Source organism: Equus caballus, chromosome 1, assembly GCF_041296265.1.
Source record: "Equus caballus isolate H_3958 breed thoroughbred chromosome 1, TB-T2T, whole genome shotgun sequence".
NCBI lineage: Eukaryota > Metazoa > Chordata > Mammalia > Perissodactyla > Equidae > Equus > Equus caballus.
The window spans coordinates 168,709,010-168,733,210 of record NC_091684.1 but is presented as its reverse complement, the minus strand read 5'-3'; the positions used below and the strand labels follow the sequence as shown (position 1 = coordinate 168,733,210).

General features: G+C 34.8%; 1 protein-coding gene across 1 annotated transcript; it reads right to left on the bottom strand.

Moving 5' to 3' along the window:
- Positions 1-7,874: 7,874 nt before the first annotated feature.
- Positions 7,875-8,810, bottom strand: OR4G26 (olfactory receptor family 4 subfamily G member 26). Its single transcript, NM_001391567.1, has one exon. It carries the CDS (start codon positions 8,808-8,810, stop codon positions 7,875-7,877), a length of 936 nt encoding a protein of 311 aa, NP_001378496.1.
- Between the last annotated feature and the right edge of the window lie 15,391 nt (positions 8,811-24,201).

Here is a 24,201-nt window from a genome sequence, read left to right as displayed (position 1 = left end):
TTAACAGGTTTTTCACAGTCTTCACAAACCACTTATTAAAGAAACGCAGTATCCTTTGTAGGATTTCCTTGCAGGATTACTTTGCTTTCTGTCTGCACAGCTGTTGCTTAAGATCCTTTTTGTGAAGAAATGATTCAAACCCTGTCTAAGTGACAGAAAAGCTATGTAACTAAGGTGAATCTATTTTCTGGAGGCATTAGCTCCAGGGTATTAGTCCTTCTGGCCAAAGTGACACAGCTTTTTATAGCAAATATTTTGGCCTAGTCCCTATACATATAGCTAGAAAAATGGTGGATTACAAAATAATGAGGATAAAATCAGTCAGAGAATAATGAAAATGTGCCATGTATAAAGTATGAATTGTGTAGAAGAGGAAAAATCAAGACAATAAAACAGTGCAGAAACAACTTACAGGAGCCTGGGGATCTTTTCTGTGCAAAATTGAATCCATAAACATGTATTGTTTCTAGCCAGGCTTAATTATAGAGTAGGCAGGCAATGGGTTCAATCTTAAATAATTAAGGGTCTGGTCTCTATTGACTACTTCTTCTCTTTCTCATATTAGAAATAAAGACACTACAAGGAAAGGTGAAGAAATGAGAATGTGTGTTTATATGATTTATTAACTTACCTGACCAAAGTCAGAAGGAGAATTGATCAGTTTTCTGTGGCCAATAGTTTAGAAACATAAACATTTGGAGTCATATTTTAATACTAAACAGAAAACCCCAATGTACCTTTGTTCCTAATTTTCTAGTACCAACTTTCCCAGGACGATAAATGACCCATACATACAATATGTTCTGCCATCATCTCATTATAATGGAGTCTGCAGGGATGATTTGGTGTTTAAGGCAAATTTGAGCAGTTAGTTTTTGGTGGTAACACTTAAATTCTGGTGCTTTCCTTATTATTTTTATCAGAGATACTTTAGTACTCAAAATCATGTGTTAGTGTCAGTTCTGGTACTCTGTGAAACACGGACCATGGCAAAATTGTAAGATATTTCTTGGGGAAATATCTATGAAAGGGAGTGGGAGCAGTAGTAGGTAGGAAAGCCTTCGTAACAAAGTGCCAGTGTGGCTCTTGTGAAAGAAGAGCGGGAATGAGGGAGGATTGGATGGAGTAGCCTCAGGCTGCAGTGAAGCTCTGAGAAATTCTCAACTGGATTGATGGGGAGCTCCAGAGCAAAGACTGTCCATTAGAGGAATTTCACATTGGGCAGGAATGTCCTGGCTCTGGTTCACCCACTGTTGTCAATCACTGGCTGGGAACAACCTGAGGAGAGTGCGGCCTCTCTGAAGGCTGCGGTGGAAGCTGAAATTGCAACAGCTGCAAGCTGTCAACTAAGTACGTTCCTTGAAGCAAATTCTCCTGAAGGAACTGATGAGTGGTGCACTCCAATGGCTAAGGGCAGTGTTAGATATTCCCTTCCTATTATTTAATAGACTTCACACCACCTGAAGCCTTTACTTGATTTTTCATTGGCCTGGTACTTTGGGTTTTGTTTTGAAAGAAATCCACTTCTTTGCTAATACCCATTTGCTTCTAAACCCTATTAAATCTACCTTTATATTCCTCTTTATACTCTGATTCTTAATCTCATCAGGTTTACCATCTATGGAGGAAAACAAATGAAACAGGCAATATTGTGTATTAAATATTACTGTGAATAGACTATCCCAGACTTGAGGAGTCTATAGAAGAGATATGTAACTTTTAAGGAAAAATATTGATATGAAGAATAACAATTTACTTCTATCTTTTTATTAATTTTATTTAGTTGTCTTGCCTTAACTGCCAGGCTTCCAATAAAATGCCAAACATTAGTTTTGAGAGGAAGCATGTTTTTCTCATTTCCAATCTTGTGGGGAGGAGGAAGCTTCCAATATTTCATCATTAAATGTAACTTGTGCTAGAGATATTTTGTTAATATCTTTTATCAGATTGAGTAATTTTCATTCTAAGCTTACATTTCTGAGTTTTATCATGAAAGTATATTGGACTTTATCAGATGCTCTTTCTATATCTATTGACATGATTGTATAATTTTTCTCCTTTTCTTAAGTTGGTCATTGATTTCCAATTGTTAAATCAATCTTGCACTTCAGGTATAAAATTAATTTGTTGCAATATATTATTCTTATTGTATATTGTTCCAGTTTCATTGCTGTTATTTTGCTTTGGATTTTTGCATCAATGTTCATGAGAGTGAATGACCTATATTGTTTTCTACTGTCTTTATCTTGTTTTCATGTCAAATTTACGCTGGCTTTATAAATGAATTCGAAGAGTTAACGTCTGGTGTGAAACCCATTCTCCTCACTTTGTGGACATTTAGGAGAAAGAGAAGTCCAGTTAATATGCTTGAAAGGGACATGACCTTTCGGAGTCTTCATCTATAGAAGATATATCTTTTAGCAGGAAACACTCAATATGTCTAGGTTGCCAATGGTAAATCAGCCTGTAAGTTATGGATTTGTTGGTTGGAATCAGCTGGAAAGTGTCCGTGAGTTATGTAATTATCAGAGTAAAACTGGAAGGTGTTTCCTGACCAAAATAAGCTCCCATTCTCTAAATGATGCTATAAATGCATTATTAGAATTGAGTCTTTATTTGTTCAGGGTGCATCCTACAATAGTTTTAAAAACTTAGGACTCATGTTAGTGGTCTCGGAATTCTCCATGCTTGACATCTGCCTTGCAGCTGCCTGTATATTTTGAATAATTAACAAATTTTGAAACTGGATAATATATTTTTGCATGTGTGTGAGGAAGATTGACCCTGAGCTAACATCTGTTGCCAATCTTCCCCTTTTTGCTTGAGCAAGATTGTCACTGAGCTAACACCTGTACCAATCTTCCTCAGTTTAATGGGGGATGCCACTGCAGCACAGCCCAACAAGCCATGCTGGGTCCATGCCCAGGATGGGAACTTGCAAACCCTGGCTGTGGGAGTGGAGTGTGCCAACTTCACCACCATGCCTCCAGCCTCCATTTTCTGTAAGCCAGAAAGCCAAGTCCATTTTTCCTTCTTCCATCCATCCTTCCTTCCTTCTGTCCGAACTTCCTTCCTTCCTTCTTTTCTTCCATTCTTTCTTTAGTCTTTCTTCATATCTTTATCTCTCTGTTATTTTGTTACTTTTTTCAGGCTGGAAACGGAGAGATTATAAATATGACTAACTGGCACTTATTATGTACCAAGTTGATGTCCAGCGCTTTAAAAACATCTATCTATTTTGTTAGATATTCCTTCTATGGGGCTTAAAACATTTTGCATTTCCACCAGCAAGGTGCAAAATTGCCTGATTTTCCACAGAATTGTTAATACGATGATTTTTCAACAGATGATGAGAAATGGCATCTGAATGTAGTTTTAGATTTTTATTGTGAAATTCAGCATTTTCCACCATATTTTAAGGATTATTTGCCTTTTTTTTTTTAAACTGCCTGCTTTCCCCTTTTTTGTACATTGTTTTCTACTGGGTTTTGCTCTTTTTCATTCTCAGTATTTTGCTCAGAAAGTGTAAAATTTTATTATATTTTTTAATGAAAACAAACCTATGGATTACGTCCATGTAACAATTGTCTCACAGGAATTCTAATTATTTTACTTTCTTATTATTTTGGTGAAAACGCTTAACATGAACTTCATAACCTATGTAGACACATATACATTATCTATTTTAATAATCACGCTTATCGCTATTTTGCAGATGAAAAAGCTTGATTTTCTGAAATCATAAGCTATAAAGTAACAGAACTGGAATATAAAATGAGTTCTGTCTGAATCCACAGACTCCAATATAACTTCCCTCATAGAAACTGCTTCTGGTAGCCATTTGGTTGACTTTGACAAGATTAAAAAAAATAGGATTTCTGAAATAAGATATTTTGTTCGATGAAGAAGTAACCCAGATACAAACAAATGTAAATAGTCAATATCAATGGGAAGTGATGCTCAGGTTTACATTAAAATTAATTCAGTTTCGTTGTTTTTCTTCAAATCGTATGGTACTTTGCCCTATTAATTTTTGACTGAGCCTTTTTCTCCTTTTGCTGCTTTTATCAACTGGTAGGACAAGTAAAATCCAAAAGGAATTAGAAAATATCAGGATAAGTTGGAGGGTCTATGAGACCAAATCTTTCTCAACCTGGGCAACTATCAACTTCTAAGATTGTAGCAAGGCAGTGCGTTTTGTGAATATGTGAAACTAATAGGAATCCAGAATTCCGAGGGATAATTTGGGAGAAAAAACCCGTAATCTTTCTGGTAAGGACATTAACTAAATAACACATTCAGCACTTTAAGCTCCACAGGTGGGTATGGAAAAAATGCTACAGGAAAGGAAAAAAAAAATAAAAACCTTTATAATACAATAAAATATTACTTTCATTGTACTAATGTTTTCACAATTTATAATTTATTTGTTCATTTTTATTGATATAATTTACACATAGTAATAAAAGCTAAGTGTTCAGTCTGTAGTTATATATATACATTCAGGTAACCATCACACCAAGATACACTACAGTCTCACTTCACATCAAATTCTATTGTAATACTTAGAGTCAATTGCAGTTTTAGGAATAACCCTCTTTTAGGAAATCACCGATCTCTTTCCTGTCCATGTACTTCTCCTTTTTCCAAGATATGAGGAAAATGATTTCATACAGGATGTTACTTTTTGCGTCTGGCTTTTTTCACGCTGCACTGGAGATTCATCCATTTTGCTGCATATGTTAGTTTTTCCCTTTTATTGGTAAATAGCATTCCATTGTATGGATGCACTACAGATTATTTACCTACTCCCCAGTTTAGACATTAGGGTTGTTTCTGATTTTTAGGGATTAAGAGTAAATCTATATGAACATTCGTGTGCGAGGTAATGTGTTAACTTTTTCATTTCACTTTTGTAGATATCTAAGAGTGGGATTTTTGGATCATAAGATTAATTATACATTTAATAATATAGGTCATCTTAATAATTCTTTTCAAAAAGAAGAATGAATGGCAAATATCCTCATGAAAAGATGTTTTATAGTGATATTTATCATTAGTGAGGGTACAAGTTGATTAAAAGTTTTCCATAATTTAGTCTGCACTCACTCTTATAGCGTGCAAAAGTTTTCTGCTTTCAACAGTGCTGGCAGGTGGCAATTTTGGAAAAATGTGATGGGAGTTAGAAAATATCAGAAATTGTAACTGCCTGATGTCCTCTAGTGAAGTCAAAAGAACCAATTGAACATTTTCATAAAGCATAGCCTATTCAATACTGGACACCTCAGATGAAAGATATCCTGAGTGCTATGGATGATACCAAAGCCCAGGGCTGCTTTCTCCTCTTTCTGTAAAAAGAGTGACTATAAAAGTGTCACTAATATTTTATGTTGATTTACAAGTGAGTGAGCATTAATACTATAAAATTAATTCATATTAATAGTCAGATAAGGAATATTTTTGTAGTTAATTTTAAAAAAGCACAAAATATTTACGTCTAGAGAAATAGATCTTTAGATTGCAAGAGTTTATATTTTTATCTTCAAATATTGAAGACAGAACTCTCTTTAGAGACTGGGTAAAAATGTGTGGATATCAAAAAGAAAAATCAGGGAAGGAGAATATTCCTGTATATATTTCACATGCCAGGAGCTTCCATTCACATTGTCTGACCTAATCTTCATAAACAACTCCATTAAACAGATCTTATGTTGAGAAGTTTTATCTCAGTGTATGTTGCAAGAAGTCACAGAGCTGGGAAGCAGCATGACTGCGGTGCACAACCGAGGTCATCTGACGTCTAATCTATGGTACCATTCTGATCCTATGAGGTTGAAAATGATTAATTCTATTTCAATGGAAAATAACTGATTTTTACAGCATTCTGGAGGAGCTGTCCATATGGTTCATTCAATTTCTTCCTGACATAAACTGTTAGAAAGCAATGTCATTAGCAACCAATTCTCTGTTTAGAAATTTCTGCTATTAATATTATATATCTCTGCTCAGGACCATCTCATGCTATCAGAGAATTGTGGATCATGAAGTGAGAACAGTCCTTCCCGAATCTCAATTTCAAGGGAGCTGGAACACTGTAGAAAAATCCTTCCTTTTGGGGTAGGAAGGTCCTTTGCTCTAGAGAATCCAGAGGTTTCAAGATTAGCTGAGAAGAAATCCTAGATGTTTTTGTAACTTTTCAAAACTTCCAGAAAATCTCAGTTGGTTATATGGAAAGTTGATACTGAAATACCAAGAATTTTGGTTTAAATGTGAGGGGGAAGAGGATTAAGCGAGAAGCTATGAACTATTACAGAGTATAAGATATGTCACATTTTAGAAATATCATCATCAGTGATCAGATTCTTCGTTGTGGATAAAACTGGTTCCAAATTCTAACTGGAACCTGAAATACAGTTAAAATGCAATCAAAGAATACACTGTCTGTTTGGACAGGTGTTTATGGGATAGTGTTATCCTCAGCGTGGAATGTATTTACTATGGAGTGTAGCTTCTGGGGAGGGAAATTTTAGAGCTCCATATTGTGGGTAGAGCAAGATAATCGATGCTGTGTTCCTTGGGACTTCTTAGTTTCTGAATTTCCCCAAATTGAGTGCATCGTCTGAGGGTTTGCCTATTCTTAAAATAAAGCCAAAGAGACAAAGTGAATTCAATTAAAACAGCTCTAGAGATGGAAGTAAAGTAGAATTTTAGAATGTCTTTTGATTCACTTGAGGGTTTTTTGTAGGTGTAAGAAATTCCTTACTTTATTTTGTCCGATAGCTATAGTTTTGTGGGGTTTTTTTTAACTGGAATTAAGATGTCAGTTCTGTCCCAGAGGAAGTCAGATGAGTTGTGTCAGTGGCAGATGATGGTCAGCTGTGGAAATTGATCCCATTGGCTGTTCACTGACTTGCAGAACAATGCCCATTGCTGAACGGCCCACCTTGAACTGCTGGGTTTATGGGACTTGTTGAAAGCAGAGAAATATTTTATACCACAGAATTCTCTGTGTTCGCTTATCAATCATTGTGTCCATTGGAGTAAAAAGTTTAGTTAGCGCTTCTCTAGGTAACAAAGAAATATTGGAGACTGTTTTTAAGTTTAATTTTCTTGGAGATAGTTCTTTATTGTCAGCACCAGAAAGTCTGTCTCACTGTTTATCACTGACTTCCAAACAAGGATGCACAATATTTGCTGTGGGAAAGGCTGCATGCCAAGGAGTTAAAGCATCCTTCAAAAATGAAGGAATACTCCAAACACTTGTCTTCCTGTTGAAACGATTCTAAGTCACAGAATCTATAGAGTCTCCCAGAGGACCACAGGAGGCTTGTGCTCCAGTTATGTTTACAAACATAAGCACCCTTTCCTTCTCAGTATTACTTCTCATTCCCTTACTGATGCTTCCAAAAATGTTTCCAAATAAACTATGTGCAATCAAATTTTGTCTTCGGGTCTTCTGAGGGAATGGAATATAAGTAATTACGTAGAGATACTAGTTCTACATATGTACCATTTGATGTGATGATTCCTCACATTCACCAAAGTAAGTTTGCAGTTTATTTGCAAAGGTTAGGAGAAGCAAAAGTGATTTTATTAACCTGTCTTATTGTCAAAATGTCACAATTTCTATCATGAAATTTTATTTAGTAGATATTGCTTCTGTCTGCTAAAATCATAAATAAAATAATAAGCTTACATGGTATATTCACCTTTCCCATGGTAGCAAAGGTAATGAGTAAATGCTCTAAAGAAGCAGTAGAATTTTGTTCAATGAGGTAGATGATACATCCAGTTCAATCTAAGTGTTAAATGCCTAGGTGGAGATGTTCAAAACAATGACGAATGTACATTTAGAGTTCGGAATTCAGATGGAGTCAGCAAAATCTGACATAATGTCCTCGTTTACTCAATCGTTTGATGGCTATCTTTATGTCTTTGTTCCTTAATGTATAGATTATGGGATTTAAAACAGGGGTGATAGCAAAGTCAGCAATGAACAGGTATTTATCAATTGATGATGTGGGGAAAGGCCATACGTAGAGAAACATGCACGGACCAAAAAAAAGAACCACCACTGTGATGTGAGCTGACAAAGTGACAAATGCCTTGGATAAGTCTCCTGAAGAACGTTTCCAGACAGTGACCAAAATGAAGATATAGGAAAGGATTAGAAGGAAGAAAGTGCCCATGCTCATAAAGCCACTGTTGGCAGCAACAATAAACTCAAACTTTGCTCCATCTGTGCATGCAAGTTTTATGATCCTAGGAAAGTCACAATAAAAGCTGTCTACTTTATTAGGTCCACAAAATGGCAAATTTATAATGAAAGCAAACTGAGACATAGCATGGATCACTCCAGTTACCCAGCCACTGATAACAAGTGAAGCACATATTTTACGGTTCATGATGTTCAAGTAGTGAAGAGGCTTACAGATTGCCGTGTACCTGTCAAATGCCATGGCTATGAGTAACACCATCTCCACTCCTCCCATGATGTGAATAAAGCATATCTGTGTCATACAACCTTGGAAAGAAATGATCTTGTATTCATTTAGAAGGTCTGTAATCATCTTGGGGACTGTGGTAGAAGCAACTCCCACATCAATGAAGGACAGGTTGGCCAGCAGAAAGTACATAGGAGAATGTAAGTGAGAATCAAAAATTACCAAAAATGAAATGAAGACATTTCCTAGGATAATCCCCAGATAGATCAAAGAGAATAGCAACATGAGAAAAACTTTAGTTTCCCAAGAACTAGAGAGTCCCAGCAACACAAACTCAGAAACCACGGAATCATTTATTCCATCCATAGTCTTGAGCAGAAAAGCTGATTTTCAAATCACCTGAGGAAGGAAAATGGTGAAAAGTTAGAATCAGTGGTAAGAAAGTAGATTTCCTATTTATCCTTCTAGCTTGTTCTTTCAGTTACACATCTTTGTATTAGAAATCATTTAATTGTTTAAGAACAAAAATAAAGAATATGGAAACATTATGATCATCAGGAAAATGATTACCTAAAAAGAGAAAAACATCAGGAATATTTTAGATGAAGGTAAATGGGATTACTTTTCTTCTTATTCTATTTTTAGACCTTTTTGTTTTGTTTTGCCCTTTCAAGGATTTATACATGTTTTTCCTGACCACTTACCTAAGTGTTCTCAAATCTGACTACTCTAAGCCATTTCTGTCACTTTCACAGTTATGTTCTGACACTAACTTACAAATTCTCCTTAGCTGAATTTCTTATTTCACTGATCAAATAGAGATCTTCAACCCAAAGTCATTAAATGCATTTCACCTTATATGTGTGTTTTGCTTTTGTTTTGTTCGTACGATTTACCATGGAAGTCAGGTGCTCAGATTCTGATATTTCATAAGGTTTGACTCATGACACATTATCATAGTGCACATATAGACCTCTATATTCAATAAAAATTTGGGATACAAGACTGTTAGTAAGTAAAATATATTAAGCAATTATAATATTAATATAACAATATAATAAATATATCATGTTAACAGATGATATTTATTGATGCATCTTCCATTCAAAACTTTCTATCAAGCACATTATCTCATTTAAGCCTCACAGAATTCCATATAGGAATACTATTTTATTAGACTCATTTTACTAATGAAGAAACTGAGTCCTTGAGTGATGAAGTGTCAGAGCCAGGACTTTTATCCAGAGCTATAGGACACCATAATCCATGCTCCTAATCATGGCGCTATGCTCTTCAAGACCAGCACCTTCAAGTACACCCTGGATCTTCCCCAACAGTCCATCAATTAAATTTTCTTCAATTTTTTTGCTTCTTTTTACTTATTACCATAGTTAACTTCTTTAAAAAAAAAACAAATCTCTGAATCGTGTCCCCTTCTAATTTTCCTTTCTCTCCCTAACTCTTCATTGGCAATCCTCAGTTTTTGTTCAGCAATAAGCCAAAACAATTGAGTTTCCAAGATACCAAGTGCATAGAAAGAAAACCTGGATTCTAACTATTTCGTGCAAGAATTAATTTTCAGTCATCATTTACCTTGATCACCCTGCAGTGTATGCTACTCTTTTTTTTTTTTTTTTTTTTTTAAAGATTTTATTTTTTCCTTTTTCTCCCCAAAGCCCTCCGGTACATAGTTGCGTATTCTTCGTTGTGGGTCCTTCTAGTTGTGGCATGTGGGACGCTGCCTCAGCGTGGTTTGATGAGCAGTGCCATGTCCACGCCCAGGATTCGAACCAACGAAACACTGGGCCGCCTGCAGCGGAGCGCGCGAACTTAACCACTCGGCCACGGGGCCAGCCCCAGTGTATGCTACTCTTTACCATGCCTTTGTTTCTGTAACTTCCTCTGCCCTTGGCTTCTTGGCTTTTATAAAGCTAATATTCTTTCTACTTCTTGCCAACAGAAATTCCATTTGTTCAGTCGTGGGATGAAAGCTCTAAATTTTAGAAGAGAGTAGCCCTATCCCAAACTGAGAGCATGATACATGATTTTTCTAAACCAGCTACTATAGTCCCATTCTCCTTGGCCATGAATTAGTCTAAGATGGAACATATGACCTAGAACTGTTCAACGAGATATAAACCAATGTTGTGTCTGGAGGGTTTTCTTTCCCGAATGAAAAGTCGAAGCTTCATGTAGCGAAGGTTCTTTTAATGGTGCACTTTTTCCTGCATTTAATGCTAAAGATATGCCTAAATGTGCAGCAACCACAAAAATCTAAAGGCCCTATAATACAATGCAGTTGAGTTACTTAGCCAAAGTGAGCAACAGACTCCATTCAGATTTATTCTTTAATGTGAGAAAAATAAACTCTAACTTGGTTGATCCATTATAAACCAGGTTTTCTGTAATTGGTTGAATGCAGTCAGACCATTTCTATGATAGGCCTCTGTTAATTATTCCACGTTTCTGATTTCTCTGTACCTTTCAGTAACACAATGATCATTTTTCCTCTGTTCATCCTTAATTTTTGGTGTGACTTAAAGTTCTGCACTAAGTATTTGTTTTTTGTTCAAGTTACTCATTTTTGCTAGTACCTATATGTTAAATTCTGAATATGTAGCTTTGTCCCTGGACTCCAGAGTAATATATCCAAAGCTGTATGTGGTGTACACAAATGGATGTCCCACCCTCACCTTCAAGTTCACATGTCAAAGCTGAATTCATAATATTTTAATCTACTCCAATGCCTTAATAAACATCATTAGCATTCTTCTAGGTGCCCGATGTAGACACCTGTGTGACTTTCTTCTCTGTCCTTTAACTTCCATCTCCAGTTGCATAATTTTTATTCAAATATTTTTCCATTCAGTTCCTTCCTCAATTTCATTATAATTTTGTCATTTGCTTTAAGTCTATATATTTTCCCATCTTGACCACTGAAAAGGATACTGAATATCTCTCTGTACCATTCTTCCCAAGTGTAGTCTGTTCTATAGTCTGTCTTCAGATCTATCTATATAGAGATCAAATATGATCATGTGACTTTCCTATCTAAAGCTTTTGACGCGTCTACCAAGAGAAAATTCTTGATCCCACAGCATATCACATAAAAACCTGAGAAGAGATGAGCAATATCTGACTCAGATGTTATTTCCATAAAAATTTTAGGGAACACATATACTAAATAGTCACTGAATAAATTTAAAAATTGACCCCTTATAAAAACTCTTAGTAAAATAAGAAGAAATAAGAAATATTTTAATATGATAATGCAATGGAATTTTAGAACCAAAAGTCAACATCTGATTATAGATGAAATATCAAAGCCAAAAACATAAAGAAAGAAGCCTGCAAGACTATATTTCCATCATGTACTGTAGGCAAGGAGTTAAATCAAGTAATACTATTGAAAGGAAGGTATCAAAACTACAATAATTCACAAATCATACAATTTACATCTCCAAAACTTAAGACAATTAAGTGGAAAATATTAAATCTAGTAAGATTATTTTAATAAGTATGGTGAAATTAGTAATAAACCTGTTAAAATATGTTAAAAAGGGATGGCATGTATAAATGAAACAAATGTGCAATATATGCATTCGATTGAAAAAACAAACTTTCCTGAAATATTTGAAACTCCGATTGAAAGGGAAGATGAAATGATGATGAGCGAAAAACAGAAGATTCATAGTTATAAAAACATTAATTCTTACTTTACTATTTTGAGCAATAACTGCAGTGCTCATTAAAAGTCCAGTGGAAATCTTTTGGAACATTACAAAGTGATCTAAAAGTCCATTTCAAGGCCCAGGGAAATTTTGAAAAGAAATAAAATGGGAATTATGGGACAAAAAAGAATGCTGTCTATAAAAGATATTTTTTCTATAAAAGAATATATTGTAAACCTATTCTAATTAAACTGATCAATTTCAGTAAAGTTGAACAGATAACTGTAACAAAAACTCATTAAAAATGGGATAAAATTAGAGAATTTAATATATGATAAAAATGACATTACAGTTATGAAGGATATTTATTTACATAAACATAATATTTAATGATTTTCTAATTTAAAAAATATATCAAAATTAATTCATGGAATAGAAATACTATGTAAGAGTCATTTCCAATACACAGGGTGATGCTGTCTTTAAGGGCACAGACACAGGGGTCAACCTGTTTGCATCCCTATACCCTCCGTTTACTGGCTGTATGTTCTAGGTGAGTTACTGAACTGCCCGGTAATTCAGTTTCATTTGTTCAAGACAGATTATAAGAGTTATACCTCATATGATTGTTTTGAGGACTAAATGAATTGAATCAAGAAAACATCATAAAATTCTGGGACATACAATAAGTGCTAAATAAGTGTTATCTGTTATAGCATACAGTACATGCTAAATAATTTTGATGGTTTTCAGGAAACCACAGGAACAGTGTTTGAATTCTTCTGGCAAAAATAAAGCTAACATGCTTTTCATATTGTGTCAGTAGGAATAGAATGGCCAAGACATAGACATTACTTCTTGTTTTTGTGATCGTAATGTTCACAAAAAAATGGGGTTGAAAAATTCAAGACACGTCACATAGTGCTTTAACAAAAATACTAGAATTCTGAAGAATATTTTATATTTATCTTGTAACACAATTTTAATTATGATAATAAAACCAGAATGATATAAGCAACATGAGTGAATCACTCAGATAAAGCAAGTTAAAGGAAAAAGGGAGACAGAAAGAGAAATAAATCGTAGGGAGCAAAATAAGGGAGATAGTAAGAAAACAGAAGCTGGAGGATTGAAGAGTGGGTCCACCTTCTTGCACAGGCTCAGATTTCACCCTCTGCAGCTTCAAGGGATTGAGAAACCCAGAGATTAACTCCTTATTAGATTCATCATCATTGCTCAAGACAAATAGTTATAAATAGTTCTTACCGTTAGGGATGAAACCAATCAGTAGGGCTGGGAATTAATGACCAATATCTGCTCCAAACAGTCACTGGACTTTGCCTGTCATGGGCAAGAAGTATTTCTTTTTTGAGACTGTCTTATATGACAGACAAATGAAACACCTTTGACTCCTGACTGCCCTTGATGAGAGAAAATGTAAACTCTAAGTTCACTTGTTCTCAAACCATTCATCTATATTATTTATATTGATTTCTGTAGAAATAATTTTTTTTCGCTAAAAGCCAGAAAGTTAAGGCCTCCCTTCCTCCCTACTTTTCTTCCTCCTTTCTCTCATGCTTTCCTCCTCAGTTTCTCTTAATCTTTCCATGTCTCTATTTTCCTTTACCTTTTTCAGGCTAGAAACTGGATGATTAAAAAGTTGCCTAACTAGCACTTATTACATAACAATTGCTGTGCTAAGTACTTTACGGATGCTATCTAGTTCAATAATCACAACGCTTATTGCCATTTTATACACGCAAAAGCTTGATTTTTCCAAGTCATAAGATGGAAAGTAACAGAACTAGAATATAAACTGAAGTCTGTCTGACTCTCAAGCCTCCAATATACTTCCCTACTACAGATCGCTTCTGATTTTGACAAGACTAAGAAAATAAAAAAGATTTCTAAAATAGACATTTTGTTCCATGAAGAGGTAATTCAGACACGAGCAAATATAAAGCCAATAACATAGGAAAAGATGTTCATATTTATATTAAAATCATTTTAACTTCATTGCTTGTCTTCATTGGTTTGCACATAGGCCTGTTAATGTTAATGACTGAAGTTTTCTGCATTTACTATTTTGATCAAATGGTAGAACAAGTAAAACCCAAAAACAATTAGAAAATATCAGGTTAATTTGAACAGTCTCTGAAAACCAATCTTCCCCAACCTAGACATCTGGAAAAGTCTAAAACTGTAGAAAGGCAGTGCTTTTTTGTTAGTATGTGAAACTGCTGTTAGGAATCAGAAATCCCAGGATTAGTTAGGAGAAAACCCGTAAACTTCTCATAAGCACATTAACTAAATAACACATTGAGAACTCTAAGCTCCAAAAGTGATATTAAAAAAAAGCTGCAGGAAAAAGCAAATATTTCCATCTTAAAGTAGGGAGAAGGCATTGAAGGCGAAAGCTCAAAAATCAGTTATCTGGGATATATTTACTCTATAGAGATCACCTCTGAAAGCGGATCCTTCTTCATTGACTGAGAGGGCTTACTCTCCATTCTACCGAAGTCTGAAATGAAGTCCAATAAATTTTCTGCCATGACCAGCACTGGAGGGAGTGCATTCTCCTCAGTGTGGTAAATATATACTGTAAGGAGTAGCCTCTGGGCTTGGAAACTTTCCATCTCTGTGTTTTAAATAGAGCCAAGTGTTTGGAAAGACTTTCCCTGCCATGCTCCTTGGGGATCCTTAGCTTTCTCCTTTTCCTGAATTGAGTGCATCATGCACCCGTTTCTAAGTAACGTCAGTTAAATACAACTAAAAAGGTTATTATATGTAAGAAAATGACGTTTATAACACGTGTACATTCTGCTTGGTAGGGGGATGTAACTTTCATCCTTTTGCTCTGTATCCACCTTGTCATAAAGTGAACTAAGAAGTCAGTTCTAGTCCCAGCAGAAGTTAAATGCGTTATGTAGATGGGCCTGTGACAGCCAGCTTATCATTGGCATGTTGCAACTGTGCTCATGACTGAAGGATCTATTTGAAACTCTGTTTCCTGGGATTTCAGAGGAATTAGGTCTCGATATGTTCAGTGCTTCCTTGAGCAGGGCCCTGAAAATTAGTAGTTTGAATATAAACAGTATTATAAGCATTTCTCTTCGTGACAGGAGATAATGGAAGGGTTCTATTTAATTTCCTACTTTATAAAAGAAATATTATTTGGATAGAGTCGAATTTAATAAAATTCAAGCAATTCATTAACTGTGTTTGGAGAAAATATTGAAGGCCTCCTTCATCTGTCCTCTGCTAATGTTATCCACTCTTAGAGGTAGCAACTGTCAATCCTGTAGTATATCCTTCCATTGCTATTCCTATTACTAGTGGAAACTGTACCTATCAACATGTAGAAATTTTTATTTCTTTCCTTATCTTTCTTTTTAAATTTTTTGTATTTATTTATTTTATTGACATATAATTTACATATAACTTTATATGAGTTTCAGGTGTACAACATAATAATTTGATAGTTGTATACACTGAAAAATATTCGCCACAATAAATCTAGTTACCAGCTGTCACCATCCAGAGTTCAAAGTTTTTTTCTTGTGATGAAAACTTTTTAAGATTTATTCTCTTGGCAATTTTCTAATGTGCAATACAATGTTATTGACTATATTCACCATGCTTTACATTACATCCCCATGAAGTTTGTACCTCTTTATCCCCTTCACCAATTTCTCCCACTCGTTGTCCTCTCTCCCCTCTGGAAACCACAAATCTTTTCTTCGTATTTATGAATTCTTTTTCTTTGTTCATTTGTTTTGTTTTTTAGATTCCACATATAGGTGAAATCATTCAGTATTCATCTTTCTCTGTCTCACTTATTTCAGTTGGGATAACATCCTCAAGGTCCATCCATGTCATTTCAAATGGCAAGATTCCATTCTTTTTTATTGCTGAGTAATATTTCATTGCATACAGATACTACATCTTTATCCATTCATCTGTCAATGGACACTTAGACTATTTCTACATCTTAGCCATTGTAAATAATGCTGCAAGAACATAGAAGTGCGTATATCTTGTTGAATTAGTATTTTTTAATTTCTTTGCATAATTACCCAAAAGTGGCTTACTGGATCATATGGTAGTTCTATTTTTAATGTTTTGAGTAAACTCCGTACTGTTTTCTATAGTGGCTGCATCTATTTTGATTCACACAAACAGTGCTCAAAGGTGCCCTTTTCTTCATATCCTTGCCAGTACCTGTAATTCCTTGTCTTTTTGATAATAGCCATTCTGAAAGTGTGAGGTGATATCTCATCGTAGTTTTGATCTGCGTTTCCCTGATGACTAGTGATGTTGAGCATCTTTTCATGTGCTTGTTGGCCATGTATATGTCTTTGGAAAAATCTCTGTTTGGATCCTCTGTTCATTTTTTAATCAGGTTGCTTGTTGTTTTGTTTTGAGTTGTATGAGTTCTTCATATGTTTTGGATATTAACCCCTTATCAGATATATGATTTTCTGATATCTTCATTAGTCAGTAGATTGTCTTTTAATTTTGTTGATGGTTTCCCTCACTGTGCAGAAGACTTTTAGTTTCATGTAGTCTCATTTGTTTACTTTTGCTTTTATTGTCCAGCCGTTGGAGTCAGATCTTAAAATTCCTCACCAAAAGTGATGTCGAGGAGCTTGCTGCCTATGTTTTCTCTTAGCAGTTTTATGGTTTCAGTTCTTACATTCAAGCCTTTAGTCCATTTTGAGTTAATTTTCATGTATGATGTAAGATAATAGTCCACTTTTATTTTTTTGTATGTGGTGGTCCAGGTTTCCTAACACCATTTGTTGAGGGGATTGTCCTTTCCTCATTGTGTACTGTATATGTGTATGTGAGATACTACAGGGAGAAGAAAAGGAGAACAGAGCAGAAGAAATATTTGCAATAATAATGACTGAGAATTGTCAAAAAATAATGAAAGAACCCATATCCAGGGAGCCCAGAGAAGACCAAGAATGATACATACAAAACAAAACCCTACAGGTAGGCATATGAAATACAACCAGCAAAGGGGCCAGCCAAGTGGTTAAGTTTGCATACTCCACTTCGGCGGCCTGAGGTTCACCAATTCAGATCCCAGTCTTGAACCTATGCATCACTTATCAAGCCATACTGTGGCAGGCATTCCACATATAGAGTAGAGGAAGATGGGCATGGATGTTAGCTCAGGGCCAATCTTCCTCAGCAAAAAGAGAGAGAAGGATTGGCAGCAGATATTAGCTCAGAGCTAATCTTTTTCAAAAAAACCCCCCAAACAATGAGGAAATCAAAAGACAAAAGGAAAATCTTGAAAGAAACCAATGGTGAGGGGAGAATATCTTAACAATAGAGGAACTTGATAAAAATTACAGTGGGCTTCTTGTTAGAGACCATGCAAGCAAGAGGAGTGGAATAAAATATGGAATGGATTGAAAGGAAAAAAGAATTGATCTAGAATTCTATATGTAGTGAAATCTTTCTCCAAAGGTGAAGGAGAAATAACAAGTTCACAGACATATAATGGAGGAATCCATAGCCAGCAAAGCTACCCTGCAATAAATGTTAAAAAAAAAAAAAAAAAATCATCAGGCAGCAAGAAAATAAGATAAGGCAGAAATTTGGATCTACGTAAAGAAATGAAGGGTGCTGGAGAAGAAATAAATGATAGAATAAAATGTTTTTCATTATTCTTCATTGATTTAAAAGGTAACTCCCTGTTTAAAGCACTAATAGTAATAATGTATTGGATGGTTAAACATATCGATAAACGAATGATAATAATGTCACAAAGGGACAGAAGGGAGGAATTGAGAATTCTCTGTTATAAGGTACCTGTACTGCATGTGAAGCAGTACAGTGTTATTTGAAATTGAATTTAGATTAATTAAAAATGTATATTTTTAACTCTAAGGAAACTACTAAAAACCTTTCAAGAAGTGTAATCGATATGATAAGTGAAGAGATAAAATAAGATCAATACCAAAAAGAAAATATTCTCTACAACTTTTAGTCAAGTAAAATATAATTTAAAATTTTAAGTAATCTGGATATGATAATAATGATAATAATAGTCACCAGAACCTTTAGATTGTAACTAAAACATTGCTCAGACAAAATTTTATACCTCTTATAAACTTTTAACATAACCAAATAAGAATGAACAAATTATTATAATTGTTTTTAACTTTAGAATTTACATGATGAATAATATAGTAAATCCAATCAAAGTGGCAGAAAATAGTATACAGAAAGGAAATATTAAGTAATTAGAAATCAGATTTGTATTAGAATCAAATAATTCCAAGATAATTTCTTTGAGGCAAGTATGGTAAGTGAAATATTTAGCTAATATTTTTAAAATGCCAGCTAATATTTTTAAGTAAAGAAATCACAATTTCACTGTATTTTAATTGAGGATGAACAAATCACCACAAGCACAGAGGTTCATGATCTGATAAAGAAGTCATGGTATATATATGTATATATATATATATATATATATATACATACAATGGAATACTACTCAGCCATAAAAAGACAAAATTATCCCATTCACAACAACATGGATTGGCCTTGAGGGTATTACGTTAAGCAAAATAAGCCAGACAGAGAAAGACAAACATCATATGCTTTCACTCATATGTGGAAGCTAAATAAATGGAGAAAGAGAACTGCTTAGTGGTTACCAGGGGAAGGGGGTACGGGGTGGGCAGAAAGGGTTAAGGGGTGCATCTGTATGGTGACTGACAAATAATAATGTACAACCGAAATTTCACAATGTTGAAAACTATCATAACCTCAATTTAAAAAAAAAGAATTTTATATTTGTTTTCAAAAGTGAACTTCAAATACAAAATAAAATTGATCAGTTTTAATGAAAATATTACCAAAATTTACTCTAGAAATTATTTTTAAAAAATTAAACTGAGAGGACCAGCTCCATAGTATAGTGAGTAAGTCTAGAGCACTCCGCCATGGCAGTCCGGGTTGATGGGTTCATATCCCAGCCCTGGACATACACCACGTGTCAGCCATGCTGTGGCAGTGATCCACATACAAAAATAGAGGAAGATGGGCATAGATGTTAGCTCAGGGCTAATCTTCCTAAAGCAAAAAAAGAGGAATATTGACAACAGATGTTAGAGCAGAGCAAATCTCTCTCACAGGGAAAAAAAAAAAGAATTAAACAGACCAATTAGCCAATAAAAAAAAAATATTAACAAGCCAATTCTCAAATAAGCACAGCTCCTCTGCCAATTCAAGACAGTCCCGAAGTGTATGAACCACCCATCCAAGTGAAGCAGTGGTTCTTTGATCTGGGGACAGAAAAATACTTGAAGTCCTTGTAGGAAGATATGTGTAACTTTATTTTTATCTTCCTTGATAATTCATGTTCCTGTCTTTCAAAGTTTGCAGCTAGATTATTAGCAATCTAGCACTTACGCCTTCTACCTCTATTTCTGCATAGCTACTTAGAATGCAGTTTGCTTGAGTTTTAATCTTTCCTCTGTAGTGTTTACATTTAAAAATTGTTTATACCTTTAGCACAGATCCACTCTAACTTGGAGGCCCATTCAAAGACTCAGTATTTCACATCACATTTTGTAGGAATTTTAGAGATCAATGTTTCACTTCCCTGGTTCCCAAATTGGCAAGATTTAGCTCTTAGAAAATTTTCTGGAAATAAATTCCACAGTATATATAGTGTGATTCCTTTTGTACTTAAAGAAGGATATACTATATATGCACAGAAGACTTTTCAAAACATGCAAAAGAAAATATTTAACAGCGATTACTTTTGGGAAGCTGAGAAAGGAAAGAGGAATTTAACCCTCTTTCATACTTGAAATTCTTTTACCATATATGTGTTAATATTGAACAAACTAGATAGATATATAAAATATTTTAAAGTAACCTATTTACATCTTAACTTGGGATTCTGCACATCTTAATGTAAAGAAGCCACTTTTATAATAAAAATTTCAGTCATCTTTTCAGTTCAATATGCAATAGATTTTTGAGCAGCCAAAATTGTCAGGGCCTCAACTCCTAAAAGCACAGGTTTTGCCTCCATGGACGATAGTCTCCTGAAGTCACATATGAGATCTTAAGATTCAAAAACATTTTGTTCTAGTTGACAAGCAGAAAGTATTCAATAAACATTAATGAGTAAAAGAATGAGCACGTGTTGCCCACTCCCACATTGATCACGCTTGGTATTAATCATCCCTGTGACATTTCTCGCTCTGAAAGGCACAGGCCTGCATGGAGTCCCATGTTTAGGGCTGCTTCCACAATCCAATACCAACTGATTCACTCAGTCAAAATATCTGTTTAATATCATGGAAATCAAATAATCAGTTTATTGACTAGATTTTCCACTTCTTTTGCTCGTGAGATTGAATGGGTGAATTAGAAATATGTTCTAGTTCATTTAATCTGGCAATTAAAGTATATTTAAATCAGTGACTGTTGAAATGTGTTTTTTAGCTCAATAATAATGGATAATGAATAAATTATTTTACTTTCCAACTGCTGTTTTACCATTTAATGTGTAGTCCAAATTACCTCCAAAGAAGTTATAGTAATGACTCATAAACTATTCTGTATGAAAATACTTAAGAAATTATCGAACATAAACATACGCTCTGGCAGTTCTCTTAGAAGATTATTGAGTTTGCTTTCATTCTTCCAGAGATAGAAAGCTCACTCTCTAACCATAACAGTTTCTTGAAAGCTGATATATGCGCGCTCTGTTCTTTCACTCACCACAATTTAATTACGATTAATTTTTTTAGACAGATCACACTCATCTTTGAGGGACTAATTTCTATTATTAATTGATTAATTAACTAATGGCCCTTTACTTTGGATAAGCATGATTTAAAAATCATACAACTTTATATCCTCTTTGTACCCTGAGATTTTTAAGCAACTAGCTCACAAAATTTCCCAGCTACATTTAAGCTCCCCAGATTAGGCTTCATGAAGAACCGGGCATAATATTTAGTAAACAGGAAATGATTGATGGTAATTTCATTAACAACAATTAAGTTTGCATATTTATTTCAAATGAAACCATGTGTTTAAAAGGAATTTTTATCATAGCTTGGAATGTCTGTGATTAAGGTGTGTGAGACTGAATTTTGTATTTCTTTGGTTTTCTTTTCTGAGCAGCACTCCAAGCATTTAGTATGTCTGACATTTGGACAGAATCCCAGGATTATATGAGTTCTCGCCTCTGTCCTGCTACCAACCTTAAGTGAATCATATCTGTGAGCTCTCATTTTTCATCTATTAAGTCAAAAGAATATTGCTTGTTTATCTCACAACCTTGCTGTAAATGTGGCATGAGATATCTGTCATATTGATTATTAAATTTAAAAGCTACATAAACCTGTGAACCTCTGTTAATGTGCTACAACAATGACATAAAAGACAGACAGTACACTATAGTGGTTAATTACGTTGTCTCTGCTATCAGACAGATCTGGATTTGAGTCTTGGCTCCACAATCAGTAGGGCGACATTGGTCGAGTTATTTATTTTACCTGAGACTTAACTTCATTAAAATGGGAACGCAGGTGCAGAGTTTCTCACTGAAGTTTTTTTATTGAGAATATGCTTCACAACAGGATTTTAAGCTAGGCTTATTTAATGTGGTAATAGCTCTTCCCTGTTCACCAATATTCGTTTAGGAGGTAACTTTACTGCCTAGAAATATTGATTCTCCTTTACAGAATCCCTCAGGTGTAGTTGGTTGCATAAATCTTTCTTCGTTTTCCTTTAATTTAACTTTACTGTGTACCAAACTTCTAATATTCTGTTTTTCTTCAGGCCAGAGGGATTCCAAGGCAGAATTCCCGAGATAAATGGACCGAAGACTATTAGGTCACGAAAGTATCAAGTAGTCACTGAGAGCTGATGTTTGTGCTGGAGCAGCTCTAACTTACCATAGCTATGTCCCACTAATAACCACAGAGCATCAAAATGGAGAGATTTTAAAACAATACAGGCATTATCTGAAGATTGCTTTCTGAGATCTGTTTTTTCTTCATTTTTTTCTTCAGGTAGGTGCACAAGATAAAATTAAAGTTGATAGTTTGCTGAAATTTCAGAATTACAAGGTTTTTCTCTCTCTTTTACAATTCAATGTTTATTGACTACCTCCTGAGTGATAACTTCTAGTAGGGTAAAATTAAAATTTTTGTTTCAGGTTACATGGGTTGTTCTATATGTCCGGATTATACCCTGATTTATGGGAAGATTTTTTTGGGTCTGGATCATAGCATTTTCCAGAAGGAATTAGAACAACTTGGACAGTTGATTATTAGGTGGACTGCTTTGCAGTGTGCCTTGAAAGTCTTTGAAAACTCAAGACTACACCTGTTTTATTTCCTTCCACATCTCGTACTTTTGGCTCAGGTGAATTCTGCTGGTTGTCTGTATTTATTCAAGGATGTTTCACTTTGTATTGGATTTTCTACCCCAGACTTGGTATTATATTGTCCTTGAAACTACAGGAAAATCTACGTGACGCTAGAGGTATTCTAGGTTTCATGCTTGTGGATGAGCAGGTGTAAGAATGGGGAAGGAGTGAAGAGCGATAATATTCTACCAGTCATGTCAGGTTTGGTGAACACTCTTCTGGAAATAAAAATGTGTCATGGGCGGTGAGTCTCGCTTGATAGAAATATACTTTTTATTTATTTATTTATTATTTTTTTGAGGAAGATTAGCCCTGAGCTAATATCCACCGCCAACTCTCCTCTTTTTGCAGAGGAAGGTTGGCCCTGATCTAACATCTGCTCCCATCTTCCTCTACTTTATATGTGGGATGCCTGCCACAGCATGGTTTGATAAAGGATGCAGATGTCCATGTCCAGGCTCTGAACTGGCAAACCCTAGGTCGCTAAAGCAGAGCATGGGAACCTAACTGCTGTGCCACTGGGCCAGCCCCAAAAATAAACTTTTTAGATGACTTCATTCTACTTCAGTGTCTTAGAAGTTTCATTATTCACATGTAGAGAAAGTCCTTTGACGTTCACAAAGTAGTGAATTAAAAATTGTTAGGGAAATATGCATACTTTAACAGAAGGGTTGGTTTGTAGAAGGCATCAAAAATTTTCTGATGGGTCACTGAATCTTGTTGGACACAAGTCGGGGCAGGGAGAGTGGAGTCAACCAGTGAAGGTGGAGAAAACAGAAATGAGAGAGGCTTTCAGTGATTCGGCTTCCTCACTGCCAGGATTACACCGTGCTCCTTTGTAATATTGTGCTTTATTCCTTCTTGTTCTCACAGAATTAGTTGGAGGAATGAACAGGAACTTTGGTTCCTCTGGTTAAAAACATAAACTCAACGTGCAAATTCACTACAGAATTTTCAGAGTTTGATTATTTTTGCAGTGGACAGACAATAGAGATGATAAATATTTATTGCTTACGTGTACTATTTCTTCAAGTGTGTGAGCAATATATTTGGATTTTATTGGGTAGATCACAGACTTTTTAGTGATAAGGTATATTTAAAAATGAGTTTCTTTACAAATGCTTCCACAAATATACAAATAAAGTCATCAGATAAAAATCCCTAAGAATATATTCTACAATAAGTTAAAGGTTTTGGAAAGGGAGACAGCAAATAAGTAAAACATCATTAAAAAATAGTATTCCAAGAGATTGTTTCATTTGGTCAGATGTCATCAATACCAATTAATACAAGCATCCCAAAGTTAGTGTTACAAATTTTGTGGGGAGTAAAGAGTTGAAAAATATCATATTTGTTTCAATTATTGCTAACCGGTACTAAAAAGATAAAGGAGTAATAACAAAGGGAAGACTCACCCAAGGAATTAGAGAAAGACAGGAGTTTGTGAATATCTTTGCAAACATTTTGATCATTTTGAACTAAGCAAGATAAGTAGAAAAAAAGTGATGAATAGTGTAAAACAGCTGAATATTGACAATTTGCTATCTACTTTTGACTATTTCATGTTTTAATAGGGAAAGGCAATTTTCTCATGTAGAAATAGCCAATGATATAAATAATTTACAAAACAAGCATGCGTTGAGATATTTGTAGGTATCAAAAG

Bases quoted from the DNA above. Each gene is read 5' to 3' on its own strand.
- OR4G26 (NM_001391567.1), bottom strand. From the start codon at position 8,810: ATGGATGGAATAAATGATTCCGTGGTTTCTGAGTTTGTGTTGCTGGGA.